At 39.2% G+C, this 13,305-nt stretch overlaps 1 protein-coding gene across 2 annotated transcripts in view; it reads right to left on the reverse strand.

Annotated features, from left to right (window-relative positions):
* DPP4 (dipeptidyl peptidase 4) overlaps nt 1-13,305 on the reverse strand; it is a 79,855-nt gene that overhangs the window by 11,214 nt on the left and 55,336 nt on the right. For both annotated transcript variants that reach the window (XM_045868749.3, XM_064586617.1), the window contains 6 exons: nt 13,140-13,238; nt 10,734-10,803; nt 8,157-8,351; nt 5,313-5,367; nt 4,627-4,726; nt 1,129-1,193 (listed from right to left, as the gene is read on the reverse strand). In XM_045868749.3, the coding sequence (XP_045724705.2) occupies nt 1,129-1,193; nt 4,627-4,726; nt 5,313-5,367; nt 8,157-8,351; nt 10,734-10,803; nt 13,140-13,238 (584 nt within the window). The remainder of the gene's footprint in view (nt 1-1,128; nt 1,194-4,626; nt 4,727-5,312; nt 5,368-8,156; nt 8,352-10,733; nt 10,804-13,139; nt 13,239-13,305) is intronic.

Raw genomic sequence — 13,305 nt, forward strand, 5'->3', positions numbered from 1 at the left:
CACACGCAGGCGCCGACTTAGCCACATACTCCTCCCTGCTCCCCCTCCACCTAAGCCTTCCTAAATAAAGCTGACCTAAAACGAAACTGTGTATCCTTACGTTGCAAAACTAGAAACTTTATTTGAGTTTTACTGGGTTTTGATCACATGGCTTCAGAATCTATAGGAATGGTGGCATCTCATAAAAATGTACACATACTGCTCAGAGCGATGCATTCTTATGAAGCCCATGGAGTGAGAGTTGCGGCCCCGATGAGAAAGTGTGTTAACTTATTCTTGGTTTTGTGTTCCTTGCTTTTTGATTCATTGTCCTGAAAAGCGTTTTGAATTTCCTCTGCAAAATGTAACCATGGGATGACTGACCTTGTCATCGGCAAGTTTTGGGGTTTTCAACAAACAGGGCAGATCGACGCAGGAAAGTTCTGGAAGGGCCCGAGTGCTACAAAGGTCTCTAGGGGCCCGGCTACATCAGTGTGGCACCAGAGAGAGTGCTCTGGCTCGGCCACACTAGGACACGTGGCTGCCAATGGTGGTGGCTTCCAGGCCGTATTCCAGAAGCTGTAGCCTGTCTGAGAGCAACCTTCCACGTGTCCCCCATGAGCCAACCCTGCTGGAGGCTATGCAGTCAGTGTGGCTTCCGGGGCTCTTCAGGGCACTGCCCAACCGTACTCTTCACCTGCTTTACTCCAATCTTGTTTGGGCAAACGGTACCTAGCTGGCTACGAATAGGAAAGTTACAGGCTTGTACATACATCTTCATTATAATACCAGAGACATTTTAATATACAGCTCAAGGTTTAGAGAGTCTTCTGGGCTTTAAAGGAATATGTCGAATTTGACATGTTTTCTAAATGAAATTTTTATAATTAAAGTAATTATCTGGTGTTGCTTTGTATTTCCAAATGAATGCATATTGTGACCTATGTAGCATACGATAAAGACTGTAATTAATGCAGAATATAGTAGGGGAAGCTAGTGGAGTATCTCTAAACCACCTGTGTTATTTCTTTTTAACAAGAATTTTGTTGGAAATAAAAAATATATATTTTCTAGAATAGATACACGTAAAAATGTTCTTAAACAACTTATAAATAGGTTATAAAATGGATCTAGTTTCTCATCGCTTACCCTGTAATGGTCAAGGTTGTCTTCTGGAGTTGGGAGACCCATGTAACGTTCTGTATACACTGAGTCTGCGACGAAAAAAACATTTAAAAATAGTTAATTCATACAATAAACTTTTCTTTTTCTTATTGGGTTACTTTATGTGCTTTCCTATGTCGTAACTTGTGCGTGGGTCTGTAGCATCCCCCTCAGGAGTGTCTCTTTGAGATCATTTTTATTTGGCTTGTTAATGTAGCCAGACACCTGCTCAGACTCACGCCTTTCCATACTCAGCTGGAACCAGTGAGGGTAGAGGGAGATCAAACTAGATGATCTAAACCCAGTCAATAATCCATCTACAGAGGGCGCCTGGGTGGCTCAGTTGGTTAACCATCTGCCTTTGGCTCAGGTCAGGATCCTGGGATCCTGGGATCAAGCCCCACATCTGGCTCCCTGCTCAGCCGAGAGTCTGCTTCTCCCTCCACCTCTGCTCTGCCCCTCCCCCGTCCCCTCCCCGCCCCGTCCCCTCCCCTCCCTGTCCCCTCCCCGTTCCCCTCCTCCTCCCCCTCCCCGTCCCCTCCCCTCCCCCTCCCCGTCCCCTCCCGGACCGCTCCCCCTCCCCTCCCCTTCCTGTCCCCTCCCCCTCTCCTCTTCCCCCTCTTCCCCCCTCCTGTGCTTGTGCTCTCACTTGTGCTTTCTCAAATAAATAAATCTTTGAAAAAAAGATCCTTCTGCAGAAATATCAAATGTTATGTGCTGAAAAGTAAGGGCTCTTAACATTATCATTTGATCCTTTCAAACAATTTAATTAGGAAGTCACTTAATGCCTCAACTGTCTTGAATTTTTGGTCCTGACACAAGCATATGCCCTAATTTTCTTTTGGAAACCCCTTATAATGTTCAATTACTAGTTGCTTACTTAAATCATATTTTTTTGGCAGCTTAAAATTCAGTATAACGAAAACAAAGAATTAAGTTATCATTTATTAGCTGTATATCCCCATACTAGCTCAGCTACTCCATCACAATGCAAGGTAAACATTTGGTTTTGTTCATTCTGTGGCAAGCCCTCAATTGTGGCATGATAACAGTTGTGTATTGTGAAATAGATCACATCAATCTCTGCTGAAATGACATAAGCTTTTTTATCTATAAATATGGCTGAAAACAGGATACATAACTGGTTTGGCTATTTTGGATAATTAAACATATTTTTGCCCTATTTTTAAAAATTTTATAGATATATCCTAAAATATACACGAGAAAATGTACAATTTACTGTGGCTACATTCCAAAATAACTTTAAAAATCTTAAGTAATTGCTTTGAAAGATGCCCCCTCCAGTGACCAGATTATAGTAAATAGAGAAGTATAGAGTAATATGCTGTCATTGTGCTATTTAGGTTAATGGTTTGAATTTCACTGCAAATTGTACATGTAGTTCAATACTAATCTCATTAATTCTTTAAATGAATATATCATCTAAACAACAACCTTAAGCAACATTCTAACCCTTTTTGAATGACCGGCATCATTAAAAACTACATTGATAATGAGTGTTAGTTATTCCACATGTGCTCTTTATGCCTGTTCTATGGAAATCAAAATACTGTCTTTCAAAATGAATAACAGCAATATTTTAACCTTCTGATTAAAAGGAATATAGACTATATGTAATTTTATGTATCTAGAGGACACTGATATAGAAAATATAATATTTTAAAGAACATTTAAAAATACAAGATCTTCATAAAATGTTCATATCTTTTAACATTTAAAAATGAATAATTTAGGTTGGACATGTGAGAGGAGGTTTGAAAATAGCATTTAAGGGCAAAATAAATTTTTCCTGAAACGGCAGCAGACTTCAACTCTTCTTGCCCTAGAACATAATACCCCTTTCTTATTACGTTAATCAGGTTTACATTTGTGAGAAGATCTGAAATTTGTTTTTTCTTTTTTAGAGAGAGAGAGTGTGTATGAGAGTGTGTGTAGGAGCAGGGGGAGGGGAGGAGGGACGGAGAGAGAAGGAAAGAGAGAATCTTAAGCAGGCTCCATGCCCAGCGCAGGGCTAGATCTTACAACCCTAAACTGAAATCAAATGCCTAATGGCTGAGCCACCCAGACACCCCTGAAATTTTAGTAATAGGATTTTAAAAAATGCATAATACAGGTGTTGTAAATTTTTACAAATGCACCTTTGAAATACCATTTATGTATTCCTTCTATGTGACCTTTGAGAAAAACTGTTCAAATTAATACATATGTAAGAACTCTAGAAAGTGCCTATGTCTAGAAAATTGAGTTGGTCCAAATATATTTAATGAAGTTCTCTTATCATTACACTTCTAAACTCACAAAGATTGCTTCTATTATTTTATTGACCACCAGAGGTCTCCAAAAACAAGCTATCCAACGGAACAATTAGTATAAGCAGGAAAGTATCATATGAAAACAAATCCACTGTGTGCGGACTAAGTCAGAAGTATGCTTTCCAGCTTTTTTTTTTTTTTTAACAGAAAGAACAATATTTATTTATTTATTTATTTATTTATTACTTTTTACATTGGCTTCTCTCTCTTTTTTTTTAAAGATTTTATTTATTATTTGTGAGAGAGAGAATAAGAGAGAGTACATGAGAGGGGGGAGGGTCAGAGGGAGAAGCAGACTCCCTGCCGTGCAGGGAGCCCGATGCGGGACTCGATCCAGGGACTCCGGGATCATGACCTGAGCCGAAGGCAGTCGCTTAACCAACTGAGCCACCCAGGCGCCCCTACATTGGCTTCTCTTGACTTAGCCTTTAAAAAAGGGTTTCCTACAAGATTGGTACTACCATACATTAGGGCATAAAATATGTAATGAGCATATTTGTTTCAATGAGTCTATCGCAGAAAGGACTTGAGATGGGGTCTGAAAAGGTACAGGAAAATAATTCATCCTCTCACCACCTCTTTCCCCCTACTAGTGTTCCAATGCTCACTCTCTCCCCCTGGGGAATTACAGTCTTACACATGTATGATGCCTTATAGAATTATTTCTCAATGACAAAGAAGAGATCCTAGAGTGGCTTTCACTAACTTAGAGACAGTGGGGAAAAAAACCACAAACAACCCAGGAATTCCCCCATCCTTACTCTCGTCTTTCCACCCAAAGCCCTACTTTATTTGACCTTTACTGGAAGAAAAAGAAATACATGCTTCTTTTATTCTGCTAATATGTGAAGCCCAAAAACTCAAACTAAAATAAGATAAGGGTTTATCTGCAGAAATGTAGCATTAGGGATGCTCTGAAATTTAGAAAACAGAATTTGTTGATAACTAAACGTATAGATAACAATACCACAGAGCCTTTCGCAACAGCAGAATAAGTGAGATCATTCGATTATAGGTATCTGTAAAGCGCATCTACAGTGAATCAGCTTATTTCCTGTAGAAGCACTGCAACTCAAAAAGGAATGGTTTTGCCATTGGAGTTTTAAGGTCAACGCACTGTATCTTTTTGTACCTGAAAGTAATTACATACCATAGTACTCCCACCGTGAGACAGGTGCCACGGCTATCCCGCACTTGAACACGCCACTGCCGGCTCCCAGGACCATTGAGGTTACGTACCCTCCATATGACTAAGGAGTGGAAATGGTTATTTTTATGGAGGTAAAGGAATTCAGGACATATGGTAAGCGAGTCGCAGTTTCCATATTTCTCACATCTTTATATACTGTGCCTCTTTAGAGACAGAAAGCATGGTAGAGAAGGGCTTAAATTGGCCTTAATTGGACAATATCTCAAGACTATACTTTCAGAGCCCTGGTCCCCTTCCTTGATAGGTCTAAGGGGGAAAAGCATCAAAAATTTGCTGGGTAGTACTTAAAGAAAAAAAGATCAATAAACACTAGATCTTTACTGACTTTGACTCATGAGAAAAATCACCCTCCTTCCTTCTCTCCGGCTCTCCTTCCCCACCCCCTCGCTCTTTCTCTCCCTTCCTTACCTCCCTCACCTCCCTCCTTAATCATAGTAAGCGAAGATGTACGCCTGACTAGCAGGGACTCACCGCCTAGAGATCTAAGACATTTTATCGGGGTCTTCTTAGGTTAAAGATACGTGATTTTCATCTCCAAATATTCACATGCCAAAGATAAATTATCGCGTTCTGAATTATATTCACTAACTATATGGACACAGATTCATAGCCAAACAACTACTCACCCAGCCCCAAATTGCAATCCGCTTGTCATCCACAAATCCCATTTTTGAAAATTGTCTAAAACACATGGAAGAAGTCCATGAATTAGTATTGCACTGTGTATAGAAAACTAGGATAAGTACATAAGTACACAAATGTGAAACCCTGCCATTTGCTCTCTATTTCCTCCTGTTGAAATCTAAGATTAATTACGGCCAGCAATCAGATAAACACCTGAGATGGATGTATATCTTTTTTTTTTTTTTAACTTAAGAGCCAGATGAACAAGGTTTACTTTTGTTGGAGTCCATAAAAATTTTGTCTGTGTGTTTGTGTGAGTGTGTGTGTGTGTGTGTGTATGTGTGTATGATTCACAGAAAACAAATCCTGGCAGTTTTTTTTCACAGCTTTATATAAAAATTTGCAGCCCAGATGCACTTTTCTTTACATAATTGAATTTAAATCTCTCCAGATGTTTTTCAGTTGAAGACAGGCTGCCCCCACAATGGAGAAATAGAGGCGCATCTGGGTAGGGCTTCGGAAGGTCTCTGGGCCCCCTACCTGAGAACTTAAACACCATTCTCTAAATAAAACCCTTATTTTGCTGGGTGTTGATTAGTTAGCTCAGCACCATTAAGTAGGAAGCGATTTTTCCTTGATGGATTAAGAAGTCTTTTTGCCACAAAATTGGGCCCAGGATTCGTATCCAGTTCAAGAAATGAGAAAAATGTTTTATGCACCCACTTTTTAATCTCAGCCTTACATCAAAAGGTAATTTGTTTGCTCTAAGAAGCAATCTAGCATATGGGGCTCTTTAACTTGTAGTATTGATGGGGGGGCGGTGGGGACCCTTGCATTGACCTATACATGACTTTGGGAATGTTTGTGTTTTCCATTATAGATATATGCTTTAGGCAGCTCTGAGTTAAGCAATATTAGAAAAAAACTGAGTCGTTTTCAACTCATTATCTTCTCCCTGTAAACTTTTAAAACAGAATGCATATATGTATAGACATGTGCACCAAATAATGAGGGAACAAGTTGATAAACTTTACAGAATGAGTATATCCTTGGACTGAGATAAGAGTGTATTACTAAGCCCCAGAAACCTCTAGGTCATTTCCCCTTGCAAAAGGAAAAAATGAAATGTTTTCCTTTTATAAGATTCCAATTTGTGCCTGGTTTTGGACTTTATATAAAACGGGTCATGCAGGAGATACACTTTTGTGCCTGGCTTCTCTCATTCAACAGCCTGTGAGAGTCATCTACGCTGCTGTATATAGTTCTTTTTAGTTGCTGAATTAGTATCCTATTGCATAAATACACTACATGTGTAGTGTATTTATGTGTAGTGACATTAACTTTTTAAACTGGAGATGTATATTGTGGATACCCAATTCTATAATTTTGGATCTGAGAAGCCCTGGACACTCTGCCTTCTCTCACAGAGGATCAGTCTGGATAAACAAAATTTTAGTTTTAAAATATCACAGCCCTGGGTGCCTGGGTGGCTCAGTTGGTTAAGCGACTGCCTTCGGCTCAGGTCATGATCCTGGAGTCCCAGGATCGAGTCCCGCATTGGGCTTCTTGCTCGGTGGGGAGTCTGCTTCTCCCTCTGACGCTCCCCCCTCTCATGCTCTCTCTCTATCTCATTTTCTCTCTCAAATAAATAAATAAAATCTTTAAAAAAATAAAATAAAAAAAATAAATAAAATATCACAGCCCTACTCCTGAACCAGTTTATCCTCTGTCTCTAATCTAAACTTCTCTTTCTCTCTACTTTACTTTAAAGGAAAATAGCTAATTGTTAACTTTGGTGTAAGAGACTTAGGGATACTTAGTAAATTGTCCTCTTTTCTTCTCTTTGGTTGTTTCTTGTTTTTAAAGGCATTTTCCTCCACCCATTTCATCATTCACCATTCTTCTGCATTTCCTAGTTTATGATTTCATAACATTATTTTAAATTGACCACTTGTCATGCTTCCCTAGACATCCAGGCAGTTGGCTATAGAAACTCAAAGACTGCATTTCCCATTTACCAGTTGAGTGCCGTTGAATTGGAGCATGCATTTGAGACTCCAGTTAAGTTGGAGACCTCGATTCAGATTCTGACTTCCCCTGGCAAATTACCTAAGAGCCTGCATTTTTTACCTGAAGCATGGGGTACAGATCCCCACCTCATAGGAGTGCTGTGCAGTTCCCATGACAATTTGGGTAAAACATTGCCCATTACGTGATAACCATTATCTATCAATAACATCTCTCTTAAGCCAGACCACATCTATCTGTGGACTCATGACTGGAAAGCACAACAATGAGATGTGATTCATACTTAAGAAACCCTTATAATTGTGAGTGAAGATGGCTGTGCTCCACAATTCTCCCCAAATGGCAGAGGAACCCTCATCCAGACTGTAGGAGCCACTCCTAGGACTTGATAGCTATCCCATGTAACGTACAGCCTCCTACGCTGGAAAGGAACACTGGACTCCTTCGCTTAACCTTGACTACAGGGATGGTCCACTTGTCTAGTTACATGTTTACTCGGGGGTGCATTTATCCCTTAGTCTGTCCATGTGTTTGATGAATTTAGAGTCTCTGTTCACGGAAGGAGGCAGGTAACACATATACCAACTCCCTTTCTAGAGTCACAGAGAGGAATTTAAGACATATGTCCTTTTTAACCTTTATATACGTCTCTAATGACATACATTTTTATCTAAGTGTGGTATCTTCACTAAAAATGTACGCCAAAGATAAAAGATTCATCCTAGGACACTTTGCGTTCTTTCCACTTTACAACTTTAAAAATATAAATCGAGAGGGAAAAATCAGATGACCTTCAGATTCATCTCCGACTCACTCACCTGGCTGCTTCAATTTGATCTTCAACTTCAAATGTTCCCAGTCTTCTGTTGACTGCGTGCATGATCTTATCTCCTTGGTAACCACTTCCTCTGCCATCAAAGCTAGCTACGATAACGTTTTCTGTGCTTGCAAGGTAAGTAGCCCAGTTGAGTCTGAAGACAGCGTCTGCTTTTTGACTACACGGGCCTGCATATCTGTGAAAAATCCCAAATTGTTAGCCGTTGTGGTTTTTCTGAATCAAATGAGGAGTGCCTGTATTTCTACTCCCTGTGGACGAGGAGTGTGCGTCTTTCCCGACCACGAGCCTGAAATTGTGCCAGCCACCGGGGCGTCCACCACGGTTCCTCTAAAACTTGGCAACGTGGTTTCCTTCAAAGATGCCCATCGGTTTTACCTTTGAAGACTGGTATCAAACACAGACTTCAGAGGCCAACATTTTCTAAGTCGTATATTTCTTGGAAATCAAAGAAATAAATACTTAAGAGTTGGGACAGGGACGTTGTGTTATGAAAAATTAATGAGGATGACAATCAATGCAGCTTTGAATATATCCTTCCCCCATGGCTTGCAAGCACTCCTACTCTACGTGTGCATTTCCTAGGCTGGAACTTCCTAAAGGTGGCTTGACTGCTGTGTAATCTGCACCCCCTCTCCCCAGCCCCGCACAGGGTGCCACACTCAGGCTCCACAAGTCACTGTGGAGTGGGCCAAGGTATGCTTGACCACTATTCCTTAAAACTTCAAAGGAAAAAGAAGTGGATGGTCTTGAAAAACATGTATGTTTTTATTCTGCATTCTATTCATTAACGAGCTTAACTCCCTGCTATCTGCAATCTTTATAGGCTAGACCCCACTCCCACGCAGCTGGATGCCCACTCTCCATCAAGCCCTCTCATTTCCATTTGTTAATCAAGGCAAGTTCCCTATAGCTCCTTGCATCTCATTTAAATATGTCATCTTTGCACGATCTACTGGACTCCTGGACCCAGACCTGGTCCAGTACCTCTCCCTCCCAGCCCATCCCTCCTACTGGTCTGCTCACTGTCCCCTCCACTTAACATGCCTTTGCTCTTCCTACGGATGGAAGTCAAAAGAACTTTGGTTTTAAACAAACATTGTATTACTTTCATTTATAACATTCTAACTTTAAAAAGAAGAAGGCATTCATGCATTTCTTGGGCGAGTAAACATTTTTTTAACAATATGTGAAATGCCTTGGTCCTTTCAATGATTTTAGATTTCAGAGGGTAACAGCTTCCCTTAATATTAGTTATGTATCAAGTTACCCTACCCCCTAAGATTAAACAACACTATTTTTAAAAATAGAAAACAAAGATTTAGACATCTAAGGGTGGGAAGAGGAAAACAACTAAAAAGAAAAGGGCAGTAAATTTACCATGTGTTTTTAAACTTTCCTAAATAAAGGGGAGGTCCAGCCATTCCTCACCGGGGAGTTGAAGAGGATAAAAGTCTCACTCTTTTCTAAAACATCTGTTTCCAGTATTGGGGCTAAAGCCTAAAGCAAATTAATGTCACTGTAGTCAAAGTTAGGCTTACTGAAAATTAAACAGCACATCTGGAAGTTTGAAATACCTTTTTCTCTTTCTTTGAGCTTTTATGGTTTGTTTACATGGAACTGTAAATACCGTGCCACAAGGCTGTGTTGGATGCTAGCACCCCCTCTTTTGTGGGTGGTGGTGGTGGTTACAACAGAAAAGTGATGTTCTTGAGTCTCAGTTTCCTTTTCTGTATAATGAGCCCAACAGAACTCCTCACATGAGTTTGCAAATTACCTGGCAGGTAGCAGGCACCTGGCGCATTTTTTGGTTTGTTTCTGTCTTATTTTTAATCAAGGAAATGAGACAATGTAGGACAGGAGGAGTGGCATTGTGCCATTATGTGTGAGTTCAGGGCAATTTTAGAAGGATTAAAGTAAAATGTATTCCCAGTCATCAAAAATATTTTACAAAGATGCCACGTTTAGAATTCGCATGAGTTTACATTTACTGTTCAAAGATGTGTGATTTCAGAACTTTCTCTGAGACTTGAAAAAGCCTGGATTATAATGAATAATTTCCTATATCACATCTTCTCTTCACCAGAGAGGGGAATGAAAAGTACCAGTCAGTGGTATTTCAGGAACTAAACGAAGAGAAACCTGATGTACTGATGCATCAAAGGTCACTAATGGTGATGTTTGGGCAAGTTTGGGGGTAAGGAAGTTGTGAAGACTATTAATACCCATCTCTTGCATGTTAAAAGGTCTATGCGGTAAGGATAAAACTCGTGACCTGAAAATTCCTTTGGAATTCCCTTGTAGTTCAGAGAAAGAAATCAAAACTAAAGGACCATATGCCATTATGACAGAAAGGTGTCTACTTTCTCCATTCGAAAGATGGTAGAAAACAAAGGTTTGAGTTTGTGATTGCAAAATGGAAGAAGGAAATAGTAAAATTCTTCACAATGATTCAGGAAGAGACAGAGGATACATTCAGCCCTAATTTTCTGTAAGCTGCACTAGGTAAAAAATGTCCAATGGTTAACTTTTAATTTGTTCCCTCCTCTTGAATACTTACACATCTATTAGTAGAGGATATTTCTTGGATGTATCAAAATGAGGAGGCAAGATCATCTGATACCAGAATTCTAAACAAACAGAAAGACTGATCAGTAAATTAAGAGTAATTATTAGCACACGATCTAGGTTTCGTTGCAGTGATAAATCATAGTTAGCATTCAACAATTTGTTAAATTATAATAGAAAAAGAAAATGAACTGCTTGGATTCAGTATGCTTTTAAGATAAAAAAACATTCTCTTTCAGGTTAGAATACTAGTTAAGATTAAAGCAATAAAGTTGTTTTTAATATATCTATTAAATATATTGGTGCCTTGTAAAATAAAAGTGCATCTTAGAATTGCTAATGTTTTGTTTTTATGATTCTGTTCTTTGGCATCTGATCTACTTATCTAGTTTGTTTATGGCTTATGTTCTAAGTTTTCCTCCAAAATGTTTTCCTCTTCTTGAATTTCCTTGAAGATGTTTAGGATTTTTAGTTGGCCCTAACTCTATTTTAAAATTCTGATTTAATAACATTTTTGTAATTCTTATTGCCATCCCAGACCGCGAAGCTGAGTTCCCATTTTCAGCTCTGTGATTCACAGATTGAAATCAGGTTTACATGCAGCAGACTGTTGTGTATGTTCTATATGATCCGCAGATCTGTTTAATTCTCTGTGCTTGACTTAGCATCAGTTTAATAAAATTTGTCCCTAAATAATGAATTGGTTTCCTTTGCTCCCAAAATCAAGAAGATGAGTTAGATTAATAAATCTTAAAGAGAGAGAGAGATTGAAAGATTTTCTATATTTTAATCAGATTATTTCCAGCTTCAGTAGATTTAACCTATAGGGAAAAAAATCCATATCTCTAGAGCTGCTGTTTCTTTATGTTTATCTTTCTTTTCTTCCTTTTTTTTTTGGTTGTTAAAATTATTTTAGTTGAGGAAAAAAGAAAGGTCTAAGAGTAAGTCTCTAGATAGATAGATTTCCCTTCAATTTGTGTTTGTATTTTAAATACATGCCTTCTGACTAAATGTGCTTATAAGAATAAAAATTTGTCTTTATTATTTTTCAATAGAATGTCAAACTATGTGTTGATCATGATGTTTTTAATAAATATGCCAAACCCACCATTTGATCTCTCCTTTGTTTGAATTTGTACTAGTGGATTAGAAGTGTTTTAGTTCCATCTTTCTGAAGATGCCATTTTTTCTTTGGGTGGGGGGGGTGCTTTGTAATCCTCAGTCCCACCTCCTACTGACCCTCCTCCTCGACGCCCCCACTACCCCACTTCCCTGGAGTTTGAATGTACAGCCACCTCCCAGCTGGACTCTCCAGCTCTGGCAGATCTAGGCTCAGTCTCCTCCCTACCAGGTTGCCCATCCAGTCCTGTGGTTTCCCTGAGCCAAAAACTTTCGGGGTCCCCCACTGTTTGTCAAATCTCAGGATGTAGTGCCTTCCGCACCAGCAGCCCAGGTAGCTCTCCGGAACTCTAAGTCCTTGCCCATTATGCCAGCAGCACCAGCAGCACCTAAGAACCAAGTACAAACTCTGAACCCTGGGCTCACCCTGCCTTGCTGGATCACAAAACTACCGTTAACAAGGTGCCAGGTGATTCATACGCACATTCAGTTTCAGTAGCCCTGCTCTAAGCTCTTCTTCACAAGCACCCTCTACTCCCCAGCGCTTCTCCTGCCATTTAAAATTGGATGGATCTTTTCTACTGGATCTTACTGAATCTTTTCTATTATTATCCTATATTTAAAAAAACTTAAATCAGTCCTGATGGATTTCCCCCATCCTCCATGAGTAATTAGCTCTTAATGGGAAAAACAGCAAACAAATACAAATGAACAAACTACAAAATTTCCTACTCAAAGAACACTCTCTCCACCCCAGTTCTCAGTGGTTCCTGCACATCATCCCTGCTCAGGCTCCCAGCCCAGGGACCAGGCTAACTATGGCAAGGAGAAGGTTAGGAAAAATTCAAGATTTCTCTCCCGAGATTGAAGTTTTAACATTTTACAGCCAACCCTAATTTTTTTATACAATCACCTCAGATATTTTTTATCTCTTTGGGTTAAAGGTAGAATATATCAGGATATCATTAAGTTAAACACTCAAATAATACTTTATAGTAGAACAGAGTTACTAACAGAACGAAACAGAAGCAGCAAACGTGTGTTTTTTTCCAAATGCCTTCATTTTAACAGAATAACTTTTACATAGAGTGGTATTGTATTTTAAAACAAAAAAAATTGTAAAACTAGCAGTTCTCATGACAGAATATTTCATAGAAAAAATAACCTCAAATTAGATTACATATAATAAAATGTGTATTTTCAGATCAAGTTACCATGTTTAGTTATATTTTTTATTGGTGTTTCCAGGAGCAGTTGTTTCTAAGGAGATTTAACTTACTTGTTTCATTCAAAATAATGAAATCCAGTTTTTTTGAGGGCATCTGGACATCCTGCAGCATTTTATCCAAAGCTGAATTGTCTTCCAGGACTCTCAGTTCTAAGCAAATAAGTGCAGACGGCAGCGATTCGTTACAATGTGAAGAATTCGGATTGTGCAAAGTGCT

The sequence above is a fragment of the Mirounga angustirostris genome, unplaced genomic scaffold (assembly GCF_029215605.1).
Source record: "Mirounga angustirostris isolate CCGP_5_RB_7025 unplaced genomic scaffold, mMirAng1.0.hap1 SCAF_3, whole genome shotgun sequence".
Classification (NCBI taxonomy): Eukaryota; Metazoa; Chordata; class Mammalia; order Carnivora; family Phocidae; genus Mirounga; species Mirounga angustirostris.